The 18,098-nt window shown below is 46.2% G+C and overlaps 1 protein-coding gene across 1 annotated transcript in view; it reads left to right on the forward strand.

The window, feature by feature from the left end:
• The window catches only part of sspo (SCO-spondin), a 76,447-nt gene that overhangs the window by 17,720 nt on the left and 40,629 nt on the right, over nt 1-18,098 (forward strand). The window contains 26 exon segments of the mRNA XM_030767631.1: nt 259-359; nt 583-814; nt 1,106-1,258; nt 2,676-2,813; nt 3,203-3,385; nt 3,582-3,732; nt 4,356-4,515; nt 4,816-4,870; nt 4,977-5,096; nt 5,804-6,046; nt 6,192-6,319; nt 6,448-6,589; nt 6,953-7,126; nt 7,430-7,656; nt 7,790-7,808; nt 8,090-8,210; nt 8,359-8,572; nt 8,843-8,984; nt 9,112-9,285; nt 9,486-9,767; nt 10,985-11,143; nt 15,746-15,913; nt 16,305-16,469; nt 16,871-17,062; nt 17,591-17,713; nt 17,914-18,043. Coding sequence (XP_030623491.1) covers nt 259-359; nt 583-814; nt 1,106-1,258; nt 2,676-2,813; nt 3,203-3,385; nt 3,582-3,732; nt 4,356-4,515; nt 4,816-4,870; nt 4,977-5,096; nt 5,804-6,046; nt 6,192-6,319; nt 6,448-6,589; nt 6,953-7,126; nt 7,430-7,656; nt 7,790-7,808; nt 8,090-8,210; nt 8,359-8,572; nt 8,843-8,984; nt 9,112-9,285; nt 9,486-9,767; nt 10,985-11,143; nt 15,746-15,913; nt 16,305-16,469; nt 16,871-17,062; nt 17,591-17,713; nt 17,914-18,043 — 4,096 coding nt within the window.

Raw genomic sequence — 18,098 nt, forward strand, 5'->3', positions numbered from 1 at the left:
GATAACACTGGAAAAACAGATGTTTATGTAATCTAGTAAATCCACACTTGCCCATATGGATTGTGTTAACAGATACAGAGTTCACCGAATGCCGACAAATTAGATGTTTATTCCCTGTGTGTTCTGAGATCATTTCCCATGTGTGTGCATCCACATAAATCCACACATGCATTTATCTTATTAAACAGTGCGGTGTAAACTGTTACTTGAACTAGACACAGATTTTCCTCTCTTAATTCTTTAAACACATACATACAGATAAGAGCAAGCCCTCTCCAGCTCCCCCTGGTGGCAAGAATGACAGCCACATATGTCCTGAATTCACCTGTCTGGAAGGCACTTGTGTGTCCTTCAAGTCGGTAAGAAAAAAGAGACTGATCGGCAGATGGGAAGATTATAGTAAAAGCGTTTTACAAATCAGAGACAAAAATACTGTAATGGCTGTGTTTACAGATAGTTACAGATGGAACATTGCATTGTGATGTTAAATGTGATTACACATTTTGGAGACCCCACTTTGATTGAACAATATACATGTATGTGAATTACAAATTGGCCTGATAAAAGATTCTTATGGTTAAGGTGTGCAATGGGATATCAGACTGCCCTGACGGTCCCCCTGGCCCAATTGGAGAATCCTCAGATGAGAGAGGCTGCAGGAGCTGGGGCCCATGGGGATCCTGGAGTCCCTGTAGCCGTAGCTGTGGTGCTGGGTCGATGGTCAGACAGAGAGACTGCCCCCTAGGGGATACACTTGGATACTGCAGGGGTGAGGACACCCAGAGACAGCAATGCTACTCAACTGCCTGTCCAGGTGAGAGTGTGAAAATTTTGGCTGTGATTTACTCTGCAATTTGTCTTTAAGTTAATCATGAGCCTTTATCAAGAATGAATAGGTAAAAAAGATGATGACTGATCATTTTTTAAAGATTAAAGCATCACTTTCTCAGATATCAAAATGTGTTCCTTCCTGTAGCCAAATAATGTTTAATATTTGTTAATATTAATGAATCTAAGTTGTACTTAAACTAACCATGCCAACTTTGACTATGTTCTAGAATGCACTGATTGCGCTTTTTCTCCCTCTTCGGCATGTGTTGACCAGTGGACGGGCACTGGTTGCCCTGGTCAACGTGGTCTAACTGTTCTAAGGATTGTGGAGGTGTGGAGGTCAGGCAGAGAGCGTGTGTCCCACCCCAGAATGGAGGCAGGGCTTGTGCAGACCTACCAGGAGAAACATCCCTGACCACAGAAATCAGTAAGTCTTACAACCACAGAAATTGGTAAGTCGTAAAATCTACACTGGGCAGTGTTTTGTAAGTGTAAAATGCCGTCCCAATTCATTCAGTGTCTACTGAAAGTGATAGGCAGCTTGCCATAAACCAGCACATGTAATGAATTATGAGGTAGTTATACTATTTCATAAGATTTCCTCAAATGTTAAGTCTCCGTAGGTGGGAGAGCTCATTACAAGAAAATCGTCAACACCCCACTCCCCCAGAAAAAAGAAGAAAAAAAAAGAAAAGAAAGAAAAAAAAGACCAAAGGCACTCAAATTTAATGCCTCTTTAGCATTGTTATGTGTTTATAATCCAGACATGAGTCGCATCCAGCATGAGTCAATGCAATGAATCAGCAACATGAGTCAGATTTCTTTAGAAGAAGAGAAGAATCCAAATATGTTTTGCCAGTAAAGAAGAGAATGAGAGATGAACTGTGGTGGAGAGATGACATGCCAGGCTGAGAACTTTCACACAGACTACCCACTCTAGACTGACTGTTTCTTTAAGATCTCCATTTACACAAAAGGCTAAGACCAGTTACAATTCATGTGTCATTTTTACTCAGGATCTGTTTTAACCAGGATCATAATAATGATGAAATGATGATGAAATCTTTGTTTTGCGATCTTTTGGGGCATATTGTAACATCATGTAAAAATGGCACTTTTGGAGCCGGAGCAGCGCTATCTTAGTGCAAAACAAAGTCTCCTCATGTCCTCATCTGCCAGTGGTGCTCTTAATTTTATTTGGATACATAAAGGCCATCTGATGCCTTGACTACATCCCATTGACAACTCCTGCTGAGTAATTAAGATATAGAATAATGTTTTTGTTATTATTACAAACAGTTGGATTTATATAATTGCCTTACTGCCTTGCCTGTTTCTGAGACATCACTGTAGATTTTTGAACATTATTATATCAGTGATACTCATTAATATTTGTGTAATGCAGTCACGCAAAGCTTGTTTGAAACATGTAACGTTTCTTTGTGCTTGGTTGGCTCTCTGCCCAGAAGCCGTAGTGGCTGTATTCACTGGCTTTTGCAGTACACTCTGTTCCCTTCCTCTAAAGTTTTACACACGTTCTCACATCAAACCCCAATAAAATAAAACATTTCGCATATTGACTGTTTCCAATAAACACGTTTTGTTACCTCTCTTCTAAATGTCACCTTGTGTAAAGCTAAGCTTCTGTAACCACACTAACAGAATGACAACCCTAAAGACAAAACACGGGAGAAAAAAAAGGTTTCCAAGGTATCCTTTCACATTTTAAAGTAAATTTTAAGAGCTTCATGTAGATGACAGACGATGGCACAAATATTCCACATAACAAACTGTTCTTAAACTACAGCTGTCTGACCACCCTCTCTCTCTCTCTCTCTCTCCAGAACCTTGTCCTCAGGATGACTGTGTCAACCTCACATGTCCTGCAGGACTCGTCCGTCACAGCTGCGCTCCCTGCCCTGTAACCTGTACTCACGTGTCCAGTGAAATGACCTGTGACCCCAATGCAAAGTGTTTTTCTGGTAAATAGCTTAATTTAGTCCAAGACATATTTTGTCTCAAAATATTCACTCCGATTTTATACCGGTCAATAACCTGTGTTTTCACTAGCTCTTCTTCAGCTCCATTCTTTTGATGTTATAGGTAAATGAGAGAATAAAAACAATATTGTTAGATTAATACTTTCATAATAAAGACCTAAGCCATCTTCTTGTCTAAATCTCCCCCCAAAAAGTCATTTTTTATTTCTCATTATTTCACTTTCTCTGTGTAATCCATCTCTTTTGATGTTTTTATTTTTCCTCTTTTCCTCTTTGTTACACTCTCTCATTGCCTCCTTCTCCCCTCCCTCTCTGTACCTGGTCATCTCTTTTCTCTCTTCTTTTTCCCTGTCTTTCCCACATGTTCTCAGGTTGCTGGTGCCCAAGCGGGAAGGTGATGAACCATGCCCAGGAGTGTGTGTTTCCAGAGGAGTGTGTGTGTGAGGTATCGGGCATGCGGTACTGGCCTGGTCAGCAGGTCAAAGTTGGGTGTGAGATCTGTGTGTGTGAGAGAGGACGACCTCAACACTGCCAACCTAACCCTGAGTGTTCAGGTCAGTGGAGCACAGTTCAACACTCAATACAGAATTTCTAATTCCATTTTTAAGCCCCCACAAATCCCAGTTTCTTTTGTCATGACACAAATGTGGGTACAACAGGAATGTCAGTGTCCACAGTTAGTCTCCTCAGTCTAAAATCTGTGTGCATGTGTGTGTTTGTATGTTTGTGTGTGTGTGTGTGATCTGTTAGTGCACTGTGGCTGGTCTTCCTGGTCTGCATGGGGTGAGTGTTTAGGACCATGTGGTGTACAGAGTGTTCAGTGGTCTTTCCGCAGCCCAAACAACCCCAGTAAACATGGCAATGGCAGACAGTGTCGTGGAATTTACCGGAAGGCCCGTCGGTAAGCACTACAACCACTTGCTGGCTAATGTTTACAGCTTTTTCTCTGTTCATCAGTCACACTCTCTCCCATAAACAACAAATCCACTTGTTCCCGAAAATGTCCAGAAAAGAAAATTCTCTATAATTGGATAAGACACAAAGCTTGGATGAGACATAAACAACACGGTCATCCATTTTAAGCAATGGCACAGAATCTGGTTTGATTTTGAAGAAAAAGGTTTTTGGGACACTTAAACCCTTCTTAGTAAAGTTCTCCATGTCATAAAATTTTCATTACACAGCACTCACTGTCATATAGTTTGTGTCATATGATGTATGGAAACTTTACATTGTTTGTTTCATCAGCATTCCCTTGAAAACACTTTTCAGTCAGTTAATCTTACTGTAAGGCCTCTTATAAAACATGAGAAAATTTGAAATAACTGAAAACTTTCACAAATTAGTTCTCTCTGATTTGGCCATTCAGGTTCTCTTTTGCCAGTGATCTTGAAGTTAAGGAAACTTTCGCTGGAATTTGGGGAACAAAGCTTTGCATTTCTGTGGAACAGCAACCTTATGAAACATTCCAGATGTGGACTTGTGTGTGAGTGTGTATGTGCATCTGTGTGTGGGTGTTTATAGCTGCCAGACAGATCCTTGTGAGGAGTGTGAGTTTCATGGACACACGCACGCCGTTGGAGACCGGTGGAAATGGGATCAGTGTCAGCTCTGCCACTGTTTACCCAACCTTACAGTACAGTGCGCCCCCTACTGTCCATATGCTGCTACGGCATGTCCTCAGGTGTGTGGAGCGTCTAATCAGGTTCTGGGCTCATGTGGGGGGAATAAAACTGTTCAGAATAACATGCCTTTCTGTTTGCTATCGATTTGACTCAGCGCACGATGTTCATCAACTACTGCTATTAACACTGACCTGCATTTCCTCTCATCTACCTTCTTCTCTCTGTAACTTCTCAGTGATTCAGTATACTTCATCCCTTTTTTAGTACTGCCTCATCTGTTCTCTGTGTTTCTCTGCTCCTATTGAGGTTTATTCACTTTGAATGACTGAGTGATTGTAAGATTCTGCTCTTCATCACAGGGTCAGACTCTTGTACCAGGGGAAGGTGACAAGTGTTGTTATTGTGAAGCTCAAGGTAAAAAAATAAAAAAAGCCTGGGACTTAGTCATAAAATTATAAAACTGATATTAATATGAACAGCAGTCTCAGGTAAAATAACTAATGGATTCTGTTCACTTTAGGTGGCAACAGGACCCTCCTCCCAACTCCAACTCCAGCAGTACTGCCTGTAACTGTTGTACCCTCCACAACTCCAGGGAGCGATATACCATTGGTGCCAACCTATCCTCTTCCACCTGAGGGTCAGTAGACAATTATAAAATGACATTGTTACCAAAACACCTGCATTAATACATAGATGAAATGACTGACAGTGTTTATAACATATAGGATTAAGTATAGAAAATGGGTCAGTTTTAGTTTGTAAGATAACTTTCTCTTGTTAGCATTCAGTTTCCTGTGTCAAAGAAGAAAATGTCCCAGCGCCGTTGTGTATTAAAGAAGCTGAGAGATGACCACAAAACTTTTAAATAACTTAAAAATTAATAATTTTCATGAGGTAATAGTTATTTCTCAGGGTCGTAGTAGTCTGGGTCAGTGTAGGAAGTCTGAAGTTGAACAGGATACAGAATGGCAGATGTAGGATCATCTGTGGCTACACTATACATATGTGATGTAAGAAAGAAAAGGGTGTTGGGTAGTTTTATGCTAAAGCACAAAGGGGTGATGTCTTGTGGATGTTAGAAAAAAAGAGTTTCTTCCTCTCGCTCTCTTCAGACTGCTATTACAGTTCTGAGAAATAATCTCAATCTTGCGAAAACAATTAATTGTTATGTTTTGGCAACAAAATAACTAAGCTGAGAATAAGACAGAACAATTGATTTTTATGTTTTAATGATGAGAAAAAAAAAGTTTTGAAGTCACGGCATCTCTCGTCTTCCATACTCTGCTTTACTCTTTTAGGTTGCCAGTCAGTTTACTGAACATCTTTGTTTCTGTCTTATGACAGATGAGTGTTGGTCTCCTTTGGGCGTGCAGTCGCTTCCTGCCTCCAGTTTCAGTGCCTCCTCACAACAGCAGGCACACCCACCCTCAGCAGGGCGTCTTCACGCACGAGACCCCCACAGTGACCTGCAGGGCTGGGGCCCTGAGCCCGAACAGTACCAGAACCTCCCGCCTGGAGTGCCTGATGGCCACAGCACACAAGCCCCCTACCTGCAGCTCGATCTACTCAGGCCTTACAACATCACTGGTACTGGAAAACGGACTGATACCTCACTCACAGACACACAACTGCACTTGCATGTAAATGAGAATATCATGGGATAAATTCTCCTGTCTCTTGCTCTCTCTCTCTCTGTCTATCTCCATTGTCCTTTCCTTCATTTGTCATAAAGGGGTTCTCACTCAGGGAGGAGGAGTGTATGACACCTTTGTTTCCAGCTTCTATCTGCAGTTCAGTAATGATGGGAGCCGGTGGCACACTTACAAAGAGCTGATCGCAGATGCTCGACCCAGAGCTAAGGTAACATTCACAAATGTGTTCAGATTGACCAAGATGACATGAAATTTGAGGTTCAGCAGTTCTGCTGAAGGAAACATGATAGCTGCCACAAACGTATTAGAAAAATCCCTACTCTGTTCCATTTGCAGGTGTTCTTGGGAAACCGTGATGACCGCGGGGTCGCGGTGACCAGGCTGGACAGGATGGTGTCTGCTCGCTTTGTACGGGTGCTGCCTCATGACTTCCAGAACGGCATTTACCTCAGAGTGGAGCTAATGGGCTGTGGGAGTGGTGGGTAGAGCATCCTTTAATTCTACAGCGCTCTAGTTCTCTACTGTTACATTCTCTCAGAGGAACTCATTTGTTTTAACTACAAGTACAGTTTCACAACCTAATTTGATAAATGGCACTGATGACACTTAAAAATACAGTTGTCCAAAAGCGTATAAACTGTATAAAAATCACACTACACTGTATCTTCTCTGATTTTTGTTGTTGTTGTTATTTGTCAGCCTCCCTTGCATGGCCTGGTCATTCTCTATTTCCCTGGCAGTTTGTATGAACACTGGAGTGGAGAGGCAATTGCTGTTGTGTTTTAATAACTGTATCTACACTAAGTCACTCTTTCTCATATACCTCTCTGTTAACCCCAAGAGTATGGCTGGCTGTCCACTCCTGCCTCTCCCGTGTCTGCCATTACTCCAGCTCGGCCTTGCAGGGAGAGGGAGTTCCGCTGTGGGAACGGGCGCTGTGTCCCTACGGGACCCCAGGGCGTGGTCTGTGATGGAGTCGATGACTGTGGAGATGGTTCTGATGAACTGCACTGTGGTGAGTCCATGTTAGCACAGCCAGGGGGACCCCATGATGCACCTGAGTTCAGGCAGTATACCATGCAAACGTCATATAACTCATTAAAAAGTAGCATCTAATCGTGGAGTTATCTAGTTTACTTACTTTACTTATGATCAAAAGAATGAATAAGTCTTACCATGACCTTTTAACTCATTTATCTGTAAATTATGGATTGACAATTATCCTCATCTTTCACACTATTCCGTTATATCATTTTACAGAAGGAATACTTTATGGTATGAATCAAATTTTTTTGCCACCTATTTCTTACCATGACAGGCACTCAGCCAACTCCCACGCGCAGTCCTCGTGGCTGCCCAACAGGTCAGTTCAGCTGTCCACCACCAGGGGGCTGCATCGCTGAAGCACTGCACTGTGACGGAGTCCCACACTGTCCAGATGGGGCCGATGAAAGAGACTGTAAACCTCGCGATAACGCAACCCACGTCACCCCGACACCTGCCCCACTCAGGACCCCAACCACAGTCACAACACCTAAAGCCCCAGTCACTGAGGTAAGAACAGTAAGACCTTATATTAACTCTGTCAGTTTACTCTGTGTTAAATCAAAACAAATGATGAACATACTGAATGTGTGATGTTAATGAATTTCTGTCTCTTTGTTTTTCCCTTTCATAGGGAGGCCCTGGACACAGAGGTTAGTAGTTCCTATCAACAAGATGATACATTAAAGTTAAAAGTTATCAGATCATGTCAATTCTTACAAATACTTTTCAGGAGTCTTTGCAATAAAAGACATGTTTCAGTAATACAAATGTATGTGTCAGTTTAGGAGTTACTTGTATGTTAAGCTCGTATTCTACTTCTAGTATTAGATGTAGCATTAGATTGTGAGGTAATTATTAAGACAATTAAAAAAAGTGTAAAATGTAAGATTTGGCTATCATTCCTTGTTTTTGATTCTATTTATTACTGCAGGTATCTGCTCTTCTCCTCTGGGACTGGAGGATGGGCGTGTCCATTATGGTCAGCTGACCTCCTCTTCATACAGGGAAAACAACCCTGCAGATGCTGGCCGTCTCAATATAGTACCCAATGTGTGAGTGCATGTCTATGTACAGACTCAAAGGACTTAGACCCATAAAACACTGAAAGCTTTCATAGCAAAAAAAAAAAAAAAGCCTCAGACAAAGCCTCCATCACTAGGTAATGACATTGGTTGGTTTCTTTCAATGAATTCTTCATAGGTTAATAATGGAGCCAGGCTGGAGCCCCTTGCCAGGAGACCCTCAGCCCTATTTCCAGGTGGACTTCCTGGAGCCCACCTGGGTGTCTGGGGTGGTGACACAGGGGAGTGAGCGTATGTGGGGGTACCTCACCAAATATCGCCTGGCCTTCGCCTTGGTTGAGAGCCACTTCACTGATTACACAGAGACTGGGGTTAGCGGCTCCCCTCCCAAAGTAAGAACACCAGGAATAAAGATTCAATCACAGTTCCCTCTCTCTCTCTGACATATCTTTTCACTGGTCTATCTCTCTGAGTATTCATCACAGTCAAAGTGTTACAATTTGTTTAGTCATATGCGTTTCCCTTTGCAAATATTAGCAAACATGTTTTGAGGTTCAGGGTCTGACAATCAGTATGATATAGAATTCATTAAATGACCTCAGTCATTTAAACTTACTGTAGAAGCAGTCTGTCACTGGTACCCAGTGTTCTCTATGCTGCAGGTGTTTGAGGTGCGTATGGCAGGCAGAACTCCAGTCACGCGTTGGCTGGAGAGACTGGTGCGGGCACGCTACCTCCGGATTATCCCCATGGAGTACCGCCACACCTTCTACCTGCGGGTGGAGATATTAGGCTGCAGAGGAGGTAAAATTTCCCCTCATCACTCAAAAGAATGAGCTTGAATTGATCTAATTCGGCATGTCTTTACGAAAAGATATAACTGGTATAAATACACTAAAAGCAATCTTTTTGTATTCCCCCCACCCCCAAGATGAGCTGGTAACACCCAGCAGGGCTGTCACAACCACAGTGCTTCCTGGGGTAGTGACAGTGTGGCGCTGTAGGGAAGGTCAGTTCTCCTGTCAGAGCGGGGAGTGTGTGTCAACCACGGCGGTGTGTGACGGCAAACCGGACTGTCAAGACCAGTCTGATGAACTGGGCTGTGGTGAGACGCATTTCTCTCTCCATAAAGGGGAAATGGGTTTCACTTATACCACTAAAGAGATTTTTAGTTGGAACCACTAATTTCAATCAGCTGTTCAAGCATTATTTAAATGAAGAACAAACATGGTAAACATTGTTAAGTCTGTTATTTATTTGATTTGACTACAGTATGTTGTTTTAATCTAATTCTTCCCTTTCTAGGCACTGTTCCCACTAGAGGGTTGCCAGGGATACAGAATCATACCATCCCAACTGGAAGCCCTGGTTTCCATAGCACCTCTGGGCCTCCAGGACTGCATACAAAGGAGCCCCAAGACGGAAGCCCGGGAGTCGCCACCCCGTCTCCCACTGCGACTGGGTCACCTGGATCACCAGGTGTACATGTGCCCACCACTCCCAGAGCACAGGCACTTGTCACCACAGGCAAGCCAGGGGTCCTCACACCTACACTCCACCCTGGACGCCCAGGACTGCAGACAACAGGTAAATCTGTAGAACAGCTAGGAACATTTTATACCTTGAGACCAAGCTGAGATGAGTCAGTCTTAGCAGCATAATTTGTACAACTGCTTTCACACATGCACTGCAACCCTAAAATAATCTAGACTCTAACTTGAGGGGCTGTATGTGCGAACGCAAATGTCCGAATCAGTCGAATCGGATTCTAAACGGACTTTATTCTAACAGCCCCCTAGTGCAAAGTCCGTTGGATGTTCGATTGATTCCGTGTGCGAAGAGAGCGGATTATAGTTCAGAGAATGCAAAGTTAGCAAGTGGGCGTCTTGATGCCATAATGTGCGACTGGCGCGAAACCGGAAGAATACAAATATCCAAGGGTGAAGAAGAAGGGTCATTTACACAAACGGCAACAAAAATGTCTAACGGGAGAGACAACGAGTTTCACGAACTTCTGTCCATAAGGGCAGACGCCGAAATCGTCAGACAAAAGTCGATAGCCTCGTCCGCCATTTTCGTTGTAAACAAAACACTGCGATTTTCGCAGCGTAGCCTACTTTTTGCGTCATGTCCTGCCTCCTGCACGCTCTACCCAGATACCACCCCTCGCCTAAACCAAACAAAGTATCAGTGTGGGTAAGAGCGCGTCTGACCCTGATAGTCTCAAGTTGTGTGCTACATGTGTGAAAGGGCAATTTCGGACAAAATGCGAACCTGATTCTGCGGACATAGTCCGTAGTACATATGTGAAAACGGCTTATGAGCGTCATGTATGTCCACTTTCAAAACTTTGGACATACATTTGCATTACTTTGAATTGATATTGAATAATCTAGCCAGTTTTAAATAGCAGTTGTTACTTCATAATACTAAACATAGTATTTGGGAAGCTTTTTAAAGTACAGATGCAATTTAATGTAACAGGGACCTATGGCCACAACATCATGGCTTTAAGTCCCTCAAACCTGTCACTTGATGCAGTCGATTTCCATGTTTTAATTGTTTATTACTTGATTTTCAACTAATTTCCCTTTTATTGTCTTACTTTGTAGTTCTAATTTTTTGAAAGACTTTATCACATCCTGGACTATTTTGACATGTGCAAGACCAATAATTGGCTTGTGTTTGGTCAAGAGACTTTCCAAGGACCAATAATTCTTTGTGCAACTATTGTATGCATAACATGTTTCCATTGTACTGAAGGCTGCTGCAAATCTTGTTGCATGTCGCGTACAATATTAAAGCAGGACACAGGATCACAACGACGCCGCATGATGACGGCTTACCCAGGGTGCTGTGCGTGGAGGGACAGTTTGCCTGCCGGTTGTTTGGGTGTGTGGACGCTGGCTTAGTGTGTGACGGGCACGAAGACTGCCCTGACGGCTCAGATGAGGATCACTGTGGTAAATACACACATACACACAAGTCCAAGTCCAAGTTAAACTACCGAACAGTATGTTCATTTTATAATCTGTTTTGCTTCTTAATCATTTACTAAGTATTAGGGGTGTGCATCTCTCCCTTATAAGACAATCCGATAAGTATCTATATACATGGGCTACGATACGATTCAGTGACGATACATTTTAATACGGAACGATTCGGCGCGATTCGATACCATACGATGCAGTCTGATACAGTTCTTAACATTTGTTTAATATAGACATTCATTTTACATTATAAATCGAAATAAGCCAATTCTATAAAAGTGAAATGGCTTACCTTTAAATAGATATATTTCATAAAAGACCAGGGAATTCAAGTAGGCTATTTTTGTTACTTTATGGCACGGAAAAAAAAAATGGAAGAATCATTTCAGAATTACATGTCCATCCATCCATCCATCCATTTTCTCCCGCTTATCCGGGACCGGGTCGCGGTGGCAGCAGGCTGAGGAGGGTCGCCCAGACATCCCTTTCCCCGGCTACATCCACCAGCTCCTCCTGGGGGATCCCAAGGCGTTCCCAGGCCAGCCGAGATATATATTTCTCCCAACGTGTCCTGGGTCTTCCCCGGGGTCTCCTCCCAGTTGGTCGCGCCCGGAACACCTCCATAGGGAGGCGCCCAGGAGGCATCCTGACGAGATGCCCGAACCACCTCAACTGACTCCTTTCAATGCGGAGGAGCAGCGGCTCTACTCCAAGCTCCTCCCGGGTGTCCGAGCTCCTCACCCTATCCCTAAGGGTGCGCCCAGCCACCCTGCGGAGGAAGCTCATTTCCGCCGCTTGTATCCGCGATCTCATTCTTTCGGTCACTACCCAGAGTTCGTGACCATAGGTGAGGGTTGGAACAAAGATCGACTGGTAAATTGAGAGCCTTGCCTTCTGACTCAGCTCCTTCTTCACCACGACGGTCCGGTACAACGACCGCATGACTGCCGCCGCCGCCCCGATCCGTCTGTCGATCTCCTGCTCCATTTTACCCTCACTCGTGAACCAGACCCCAAGATACTTGAACTCCTCCACCTGAGGCAGGAACTCAGTCCCAACTCGGAGGGGGCAAGCCACCTTTTTCCGGCATAGGACCATGGCCTCGGACTTGGAGGTGCTGATCCTCATCCCGACCGCTTCACACTCGGCTGCAAACCGCCCCAATGTGTGCTGGAGGTCACAGTTTGATGAGGCCAACAGAACCACATCATCTGCAAAAAGCAGAGATGCAATCCTAAGGCCACCGTACTGGACACCCTCCTCACCCCGACTGCGCCTTGAGATCCTGTCCATGAAAATTAAGAACAAGATCGGAGACAAGGTACAGCCCTGGCGGAGTCCAACACTCACTGGGAATGAGCTTGACTTTGTGCCGAGAATACGGACACAGCTCTCACTGCGGCTGTACAGGGACCGAATGGCTCGCAGCAGCGAACCCGGCACCCCATACTCCCGCAGTACTCCCCACAGGACACCCCGGGGGACACGATCGTAAGCCTTCTCCAGGTCCACAAAACACATGTAGACTGGATTGGCAAATTCCCATGATCCCTCCAGTATCCGTGCGAGGGTGAACAGCTGGTCCGTTGTTCCACGGCCAGGACGGAATCCACATTGTTCCTCCTGTATCCGAGGTTCGACAATCGGCCGCAGTCTCCTTTCCAATACCCTAGAGTAGGCTTTCCCAGGGAGGCTGAGTAGTGTGATACCCCGATAGTTGGAGCACACTCTCCGGTCCCCTTTTTTAAAAATGGGGACCACCACCCCCGTCTGCCACTCCACAGGCACTGTCCCTGACTCCCACGCGACGTTGAAGAGGCGTGTCAGCCATGACAGCCCAACAACATCCAAAGCCTTCAGCATTTCAGGGCGGATCTCATCCACCCCTGGCGCCTTGCCACTGTGGAGTTTTCTAACTGCCTCAGTGACCTCTGCCAGAGAGATGGGTGACGACCCTCCTGATTCTTCTGGCCCTGCCTCCTCTATGGAGGGCGTGTCAGTCGGATTTAGGAGCTCCTCAAAGTGTTCCTTCCACCGTCCGACCACATCCTCAGTTGAGGTCAGGACCTCCCCGTCCCTGCTGAGAACAGCCTGGACGAGGCCCTGCCTGCCCTTCCCGAGTCGCCTGACGGTTTGCCAGAACCTCTTTGAGGCCAACCGAAAGTCCTTTTCCATGGCCTCCCCAAACTCCTCCCATACCCGAGTTTTTGCTTCCATGACAGCCGTTGCTGCTGCCCTTTTGGCATGCCGGTACCCCTCAGCCAATTCCGGAGTCCCCCGTGCTAGCCAAGCCCGGAAGGCCTCCTTCTTCAGCCTGACGGCTTCCCTCACCGGTGGCGTCCACCACCGGGTCCTTGGGTTGCCGCCACGACAGGCACCAACGACCGTCTGGCCACAGCTCAATGCTGCCGCTTCAACAATGGAGGCTCTGAACAGGGTCCATTCAGACTCCATGTCCCCAGCCTCCCTCGGGATCAGGGAGAAGCTCCGCCGGAGGTGTGAGTTGAAGATCTTCCGCACAGGGTCCTCAGCCAGCCGTTCCCAGTTCACCCTCACTATGCGCTTGGGTTTACCAGGTCTGTCTGGCAGCCTCCCCCGCCATCTGATCCAACTCACCACCAGGTGGTGATCAGTTGACAGCTCTGCCCCTCTCTTCACCCGAGTGTCCAGCACATACGGCCGCAGGTCTGATGAGACAACTACAAAGTCGATCATCGACCGTTGGCCTAAGGAGCTCTGGTACCAGGTACACTTATGAGCTACCTTATGCTCGAACATGGTGTTCGTTATGGACAATCCATGACTCGCACAGAAGTCCAATAACAAAGCACCACTCGGGTTCAGATCAGGTAGGCCGTTCCTCCCAATCACTCCCCTCCAAGTCTCTCCATCATTGCCAACGTGAGCATTGAAGTCTCCCAGTAGAACTACAGAGTCCCCAGATGGTGTCTTCACTAGGACACTTTCCAGTGTATCTAGGAAGGCTGGGTACTCTGAGCTGCCGTTCGGCGCGTACGCCGTCACGACAGTCAGAGATTTCCCCCCTGCAACCCGAAGGCGCAGTGAGGCAACCCTTTCGTTCACCGGGACAAACTCCACCACGGCGGCGCTCAGTCGGGGGCTAACAAGTAACCCCACACCTGCCCGCCGCCTCTCGCCCCAGGCAACTCCAGAGAAGGACAGAGTCCAGCCCCCATCCAGGAGTTTGGTTCCAGAGCCAAGACTGTGCGTAGAAGTGAGCCCAACTATATCTAGTTGGTATCGCTCCACCTCCCGCACAAGTTCCGGCTCCTTCCCCCCCAGAGAGGTGACATTCCACGTACCAAAAGCCAGTTTCTGCACCGTAAGTCCAGTCCGCTGGGGCCCTCGCCCCATCCTGCCACCCGTGTGGCATCGCACCCGGCCCCTATTTCTCCCCTCGCAGGTGGTGGGCCCACGAGAGGGCAGTCCCACGTTGCTCGTTCGGGCTGAGCCCGGCCGGACCCCGTGGCAGGTCCAGCCACCAGGCGCTCGCCGACGAGCTCCCCTCCCAGGCCTGGCTCCAGGAGGTGGCCCCGGTCTCCCTATTCCGGGCGAGGTGCCTGTTTCTTCGTGTGTGCTGTTCATAAGGGCTCTTCTGAATCGCTTTTTGTCTGGCCCCTCACCTGGGACCTCTCTGCCTTGGGTGACCCTACCAGGAGCTTAATGCTCCAGGCAGCACAGCTCCCAGGATCACAGGGACTCACAAACCCCTCCACCACGATAAGGTTGCGATTCCAGGAGGGGGAATTACATGTCACTGTATTTATTACTTTTGCAATAGTCACAGACAAAAAGACGTACTGTATAACCAAACATTTTACTTCCTTAGCATAAAACGGGTTTAGACCTCGCCGAGTTGTGGCTAAATTGTGGCTGTTTAATATTTGGGTCTTTGCATTGCGAGTTCTTGCTGGTGCTAGCTGCACTAGCATCCACAAATCCCGCCTCGCCCGCATAGGTTCCACCATGCCGTTTCACCAGGTGGTAAGTGCTAAGATTTTTCGTGCTACCACTGTACTTAATAGGTGCATAATATGCCAGACTTTTGTCCAATTTCCTTCCTTCTTATAAAAGCCGTGTAAACCGTGTCAGCGCTGTCGGACGTGTTGTTCTTGTTTTTATCTAGCAAGCAAGGCGTTACTCTCGTAAAACTTTCAAGTTTATTTAGAGCCCAATATCAGTGTTTACAGTCTCAAAGGGCTTTACAGGCCACAACAGTAAAAATCAAAACAGGACGGCACCCCCTGACTTAATCCTCATGGTAAAAGGCGCTGTGCAGATTTATTAGCGAATGAGAGGCGGTCATTATTATTTTGAAAGTAACATGATTTGTAACGTTAGATTAGTTAATCTTCCGCAGCGGCTGAATACTACAGTAGCGGCGCTTCAGTCAACCGATTCGTAACTTCTGAATCGGACCATCGAAAGATTCATGGTACATTTAGACCGACCCACGGATCGGCGATGTAGTCGCATCTTTAACGTTACAACCGGTTTCCGATTCGTATCGGTGAATCGTTACACCCCTACTAAGTATGCTGTCTCCTCTCCGAGGTTCTACAACTCCCACTGTCACGCCCATAACACCAACACAGCGCCCCCTGGTGCCCACACCCTGCTCCAACAAGCAGTTCGCCTGTGCCAGTGGAGAGTGTGTGAGCCTGGACAAGAAGTGTGACCTTAACAGAGACTGTGCTGATGGCTCCGATGAGACTGACTGTGGTAAGCGGATAAGAGTCCACATGGGATCAGTTCTACTCAATGTGATCACAATGGTACAGTTTGGCATTTGAAGAAATGGAAAATGGAGCCCATGTCAGCTGTAGCATAATTTTTAAAGTCACATATCACTTTTGTTAATTGTTAATAGCTTAAATTCATGATTTGAAGTGGGTTCAGATGGTACAGTAACCCTACTTTAGACCTGTAATCCAAGCCACATTCCTTATTGTCCTGTTGCTCTTTGGATAGGACAATAATGTACTCTGCTTTACTCTATAATGAAACAAGTCTATTTCCACCTGCAGCCAGCTGGGTGCAGAACCTTAATCAGTCCATAAAACCTTAATTCCACATGTTTTGAGTGAGACTATACTCCTGTCCTCTCTTCCAGTGGACTGTATCCTTTCTCCCTGGACTGCGTGGAGTCAGTGCAGTGTGACATGCGGCCTTGGCTCCCTTTTCCGTCAGAGGGATATACTGAGAGATGCAAGGCCAGGGGGGGCCTGCGGGGGGGCCCGATTTGACAGCAGAGCATGTTTTCTCCAGGCCTGTCCAGGTGAGGGAGCCTCCTGCAACTGCCCTGCATCTGCCCTGCTGCCCACTATAAGAACTGATTTGACGGCTTCTGTGTCTTTTGTTGGAGATTGCGATGTATTGTCTCCAATCAGATGCTGTGTTGGGAGGTTTCTTTGACTTCTGTTTGCATCTCCCTCTCTTGACATTTCATATGCAGTGCGTTTGTTATATATGCTTTCAATGTTTTCAGAAAAGAATCCGGGTTTCTTAGAGATGTACTTGTTTTTCAGTGACATCTGAAACCACTCTAATGCTTTATGTCCTTCAGGCGTCCTTGGCTTGGTCATTTTATTATTTTAATTTTTAGTAACTTGCCCAGGGCTGTTCGGTCATTTGCAATAAACCCTCCTCCCCCGCTCTCTGTCTTTCTGTACACCTCAGTGGATGGTCAGTGGTCAGAGTGGACCATGTGGTCAGAGTGTGATGCTGTCTGTAGTGGTGGGCTGAGGAGGAGAAACAGGACGTGTTCAAATCCTCCACCAAAAAACGGGGGGCGTGACTGTGAGGGAATGGTTCTGCAGACCCAGAGCTGCAACACACAGCCTTGTGGCCCCAACACAGATTCAAAGACAGGTTTGTCTAATCTTAATCCTAATCTACAGCGCCCATACACACAGCCAGGGGCAGATTTAGGCATGGGCGACGTGGGCAGCCGCCCAGGGCGGCATCATGCTGGGGGGCAGCATGGGGTGCCCGCCCAAAAATATTCAGAAGGGTGACATTTGCGAGATCGGTTTTCTGTCACTCATTTGCATATCACGTCAATAATATAATGTCCCTCTTTAGGTCAATTAACCTTGTCGGAGTGGGCGTCCTGATTCTAGTTTGTGAGTTAGGTAGGCTACTGCCTGGGAAGGACTCCCACTCAGAAGTGGGCTATGAGATGGGGAGCAGGGCAGGGTTCTGTTGACCCCAGATCTCCCCACTGGAAGCCCAAAGGAGAGCGGGGGGAATCTATCAAATAGCGCACCTCTAACTTTGTACAGTCCTAATTTCCACCAAATCAGACAATATTCACCAAGTTTAACTGAATTAACATCAGCCACAGTACAGCCAATGTGTGTGAAGTGTCACTTTAGCTCAGTTCTGCTGTTGTGTCAGGCTGCACAAACGGTATGGTGCTAGTGAAGGAAGCAGACTGTCAGATGGGAAGAGTGGAGGCGTGCCCTTTGACCTGTTCAGACCTTCACTCGGAGAAAAACTGCTCCGCTCAATGTGTCTTAGGTAAGTCTTTGCAAAGGAACACCATTATAACATAACACATACCCTGCAACAGAAAATGTCAGACAGTAGACAGCACTAATGCAGAGAGAAAGACCAGGCAATGAAAATATGTGTTGTTATAGTTTGCATCTAATACGCAATACAGTGTATCATTCTTGGTCATTCTTGTTTTACTTATTTATTTATTTTTTTAATGGCAGGTTGTCGCTGTCCTCCAGGACTCTTCCTGCAGGATGGCAGATGTGTCAGTGTCAGCAAATGTGTGTGTTTGTGGGAGGGAGTGGTCCTCCAACCAGGGGAGAATGTTACTAAAGACAATTGCAGTACATGGTTAGTCATTAGTTTCAATTATTTATTGACATTTACCAGTGATTTGGGATCAGCT

The sequence above is a fragment of the Chanos chanos genome, chromosome 3 (genome assembly GCF_902362185.1).
Source record: "Chanos chanos chromosome 3, fChaCha1.1, whole genome shotgun sequence".
NCBI classification, from domain to species: domain Eukaryota; kingdom Metazoa; phylum Chordata; class Actinopteri; order Gonorynchiformes; family Chanidae; genus Chanos; species Chanos chanos.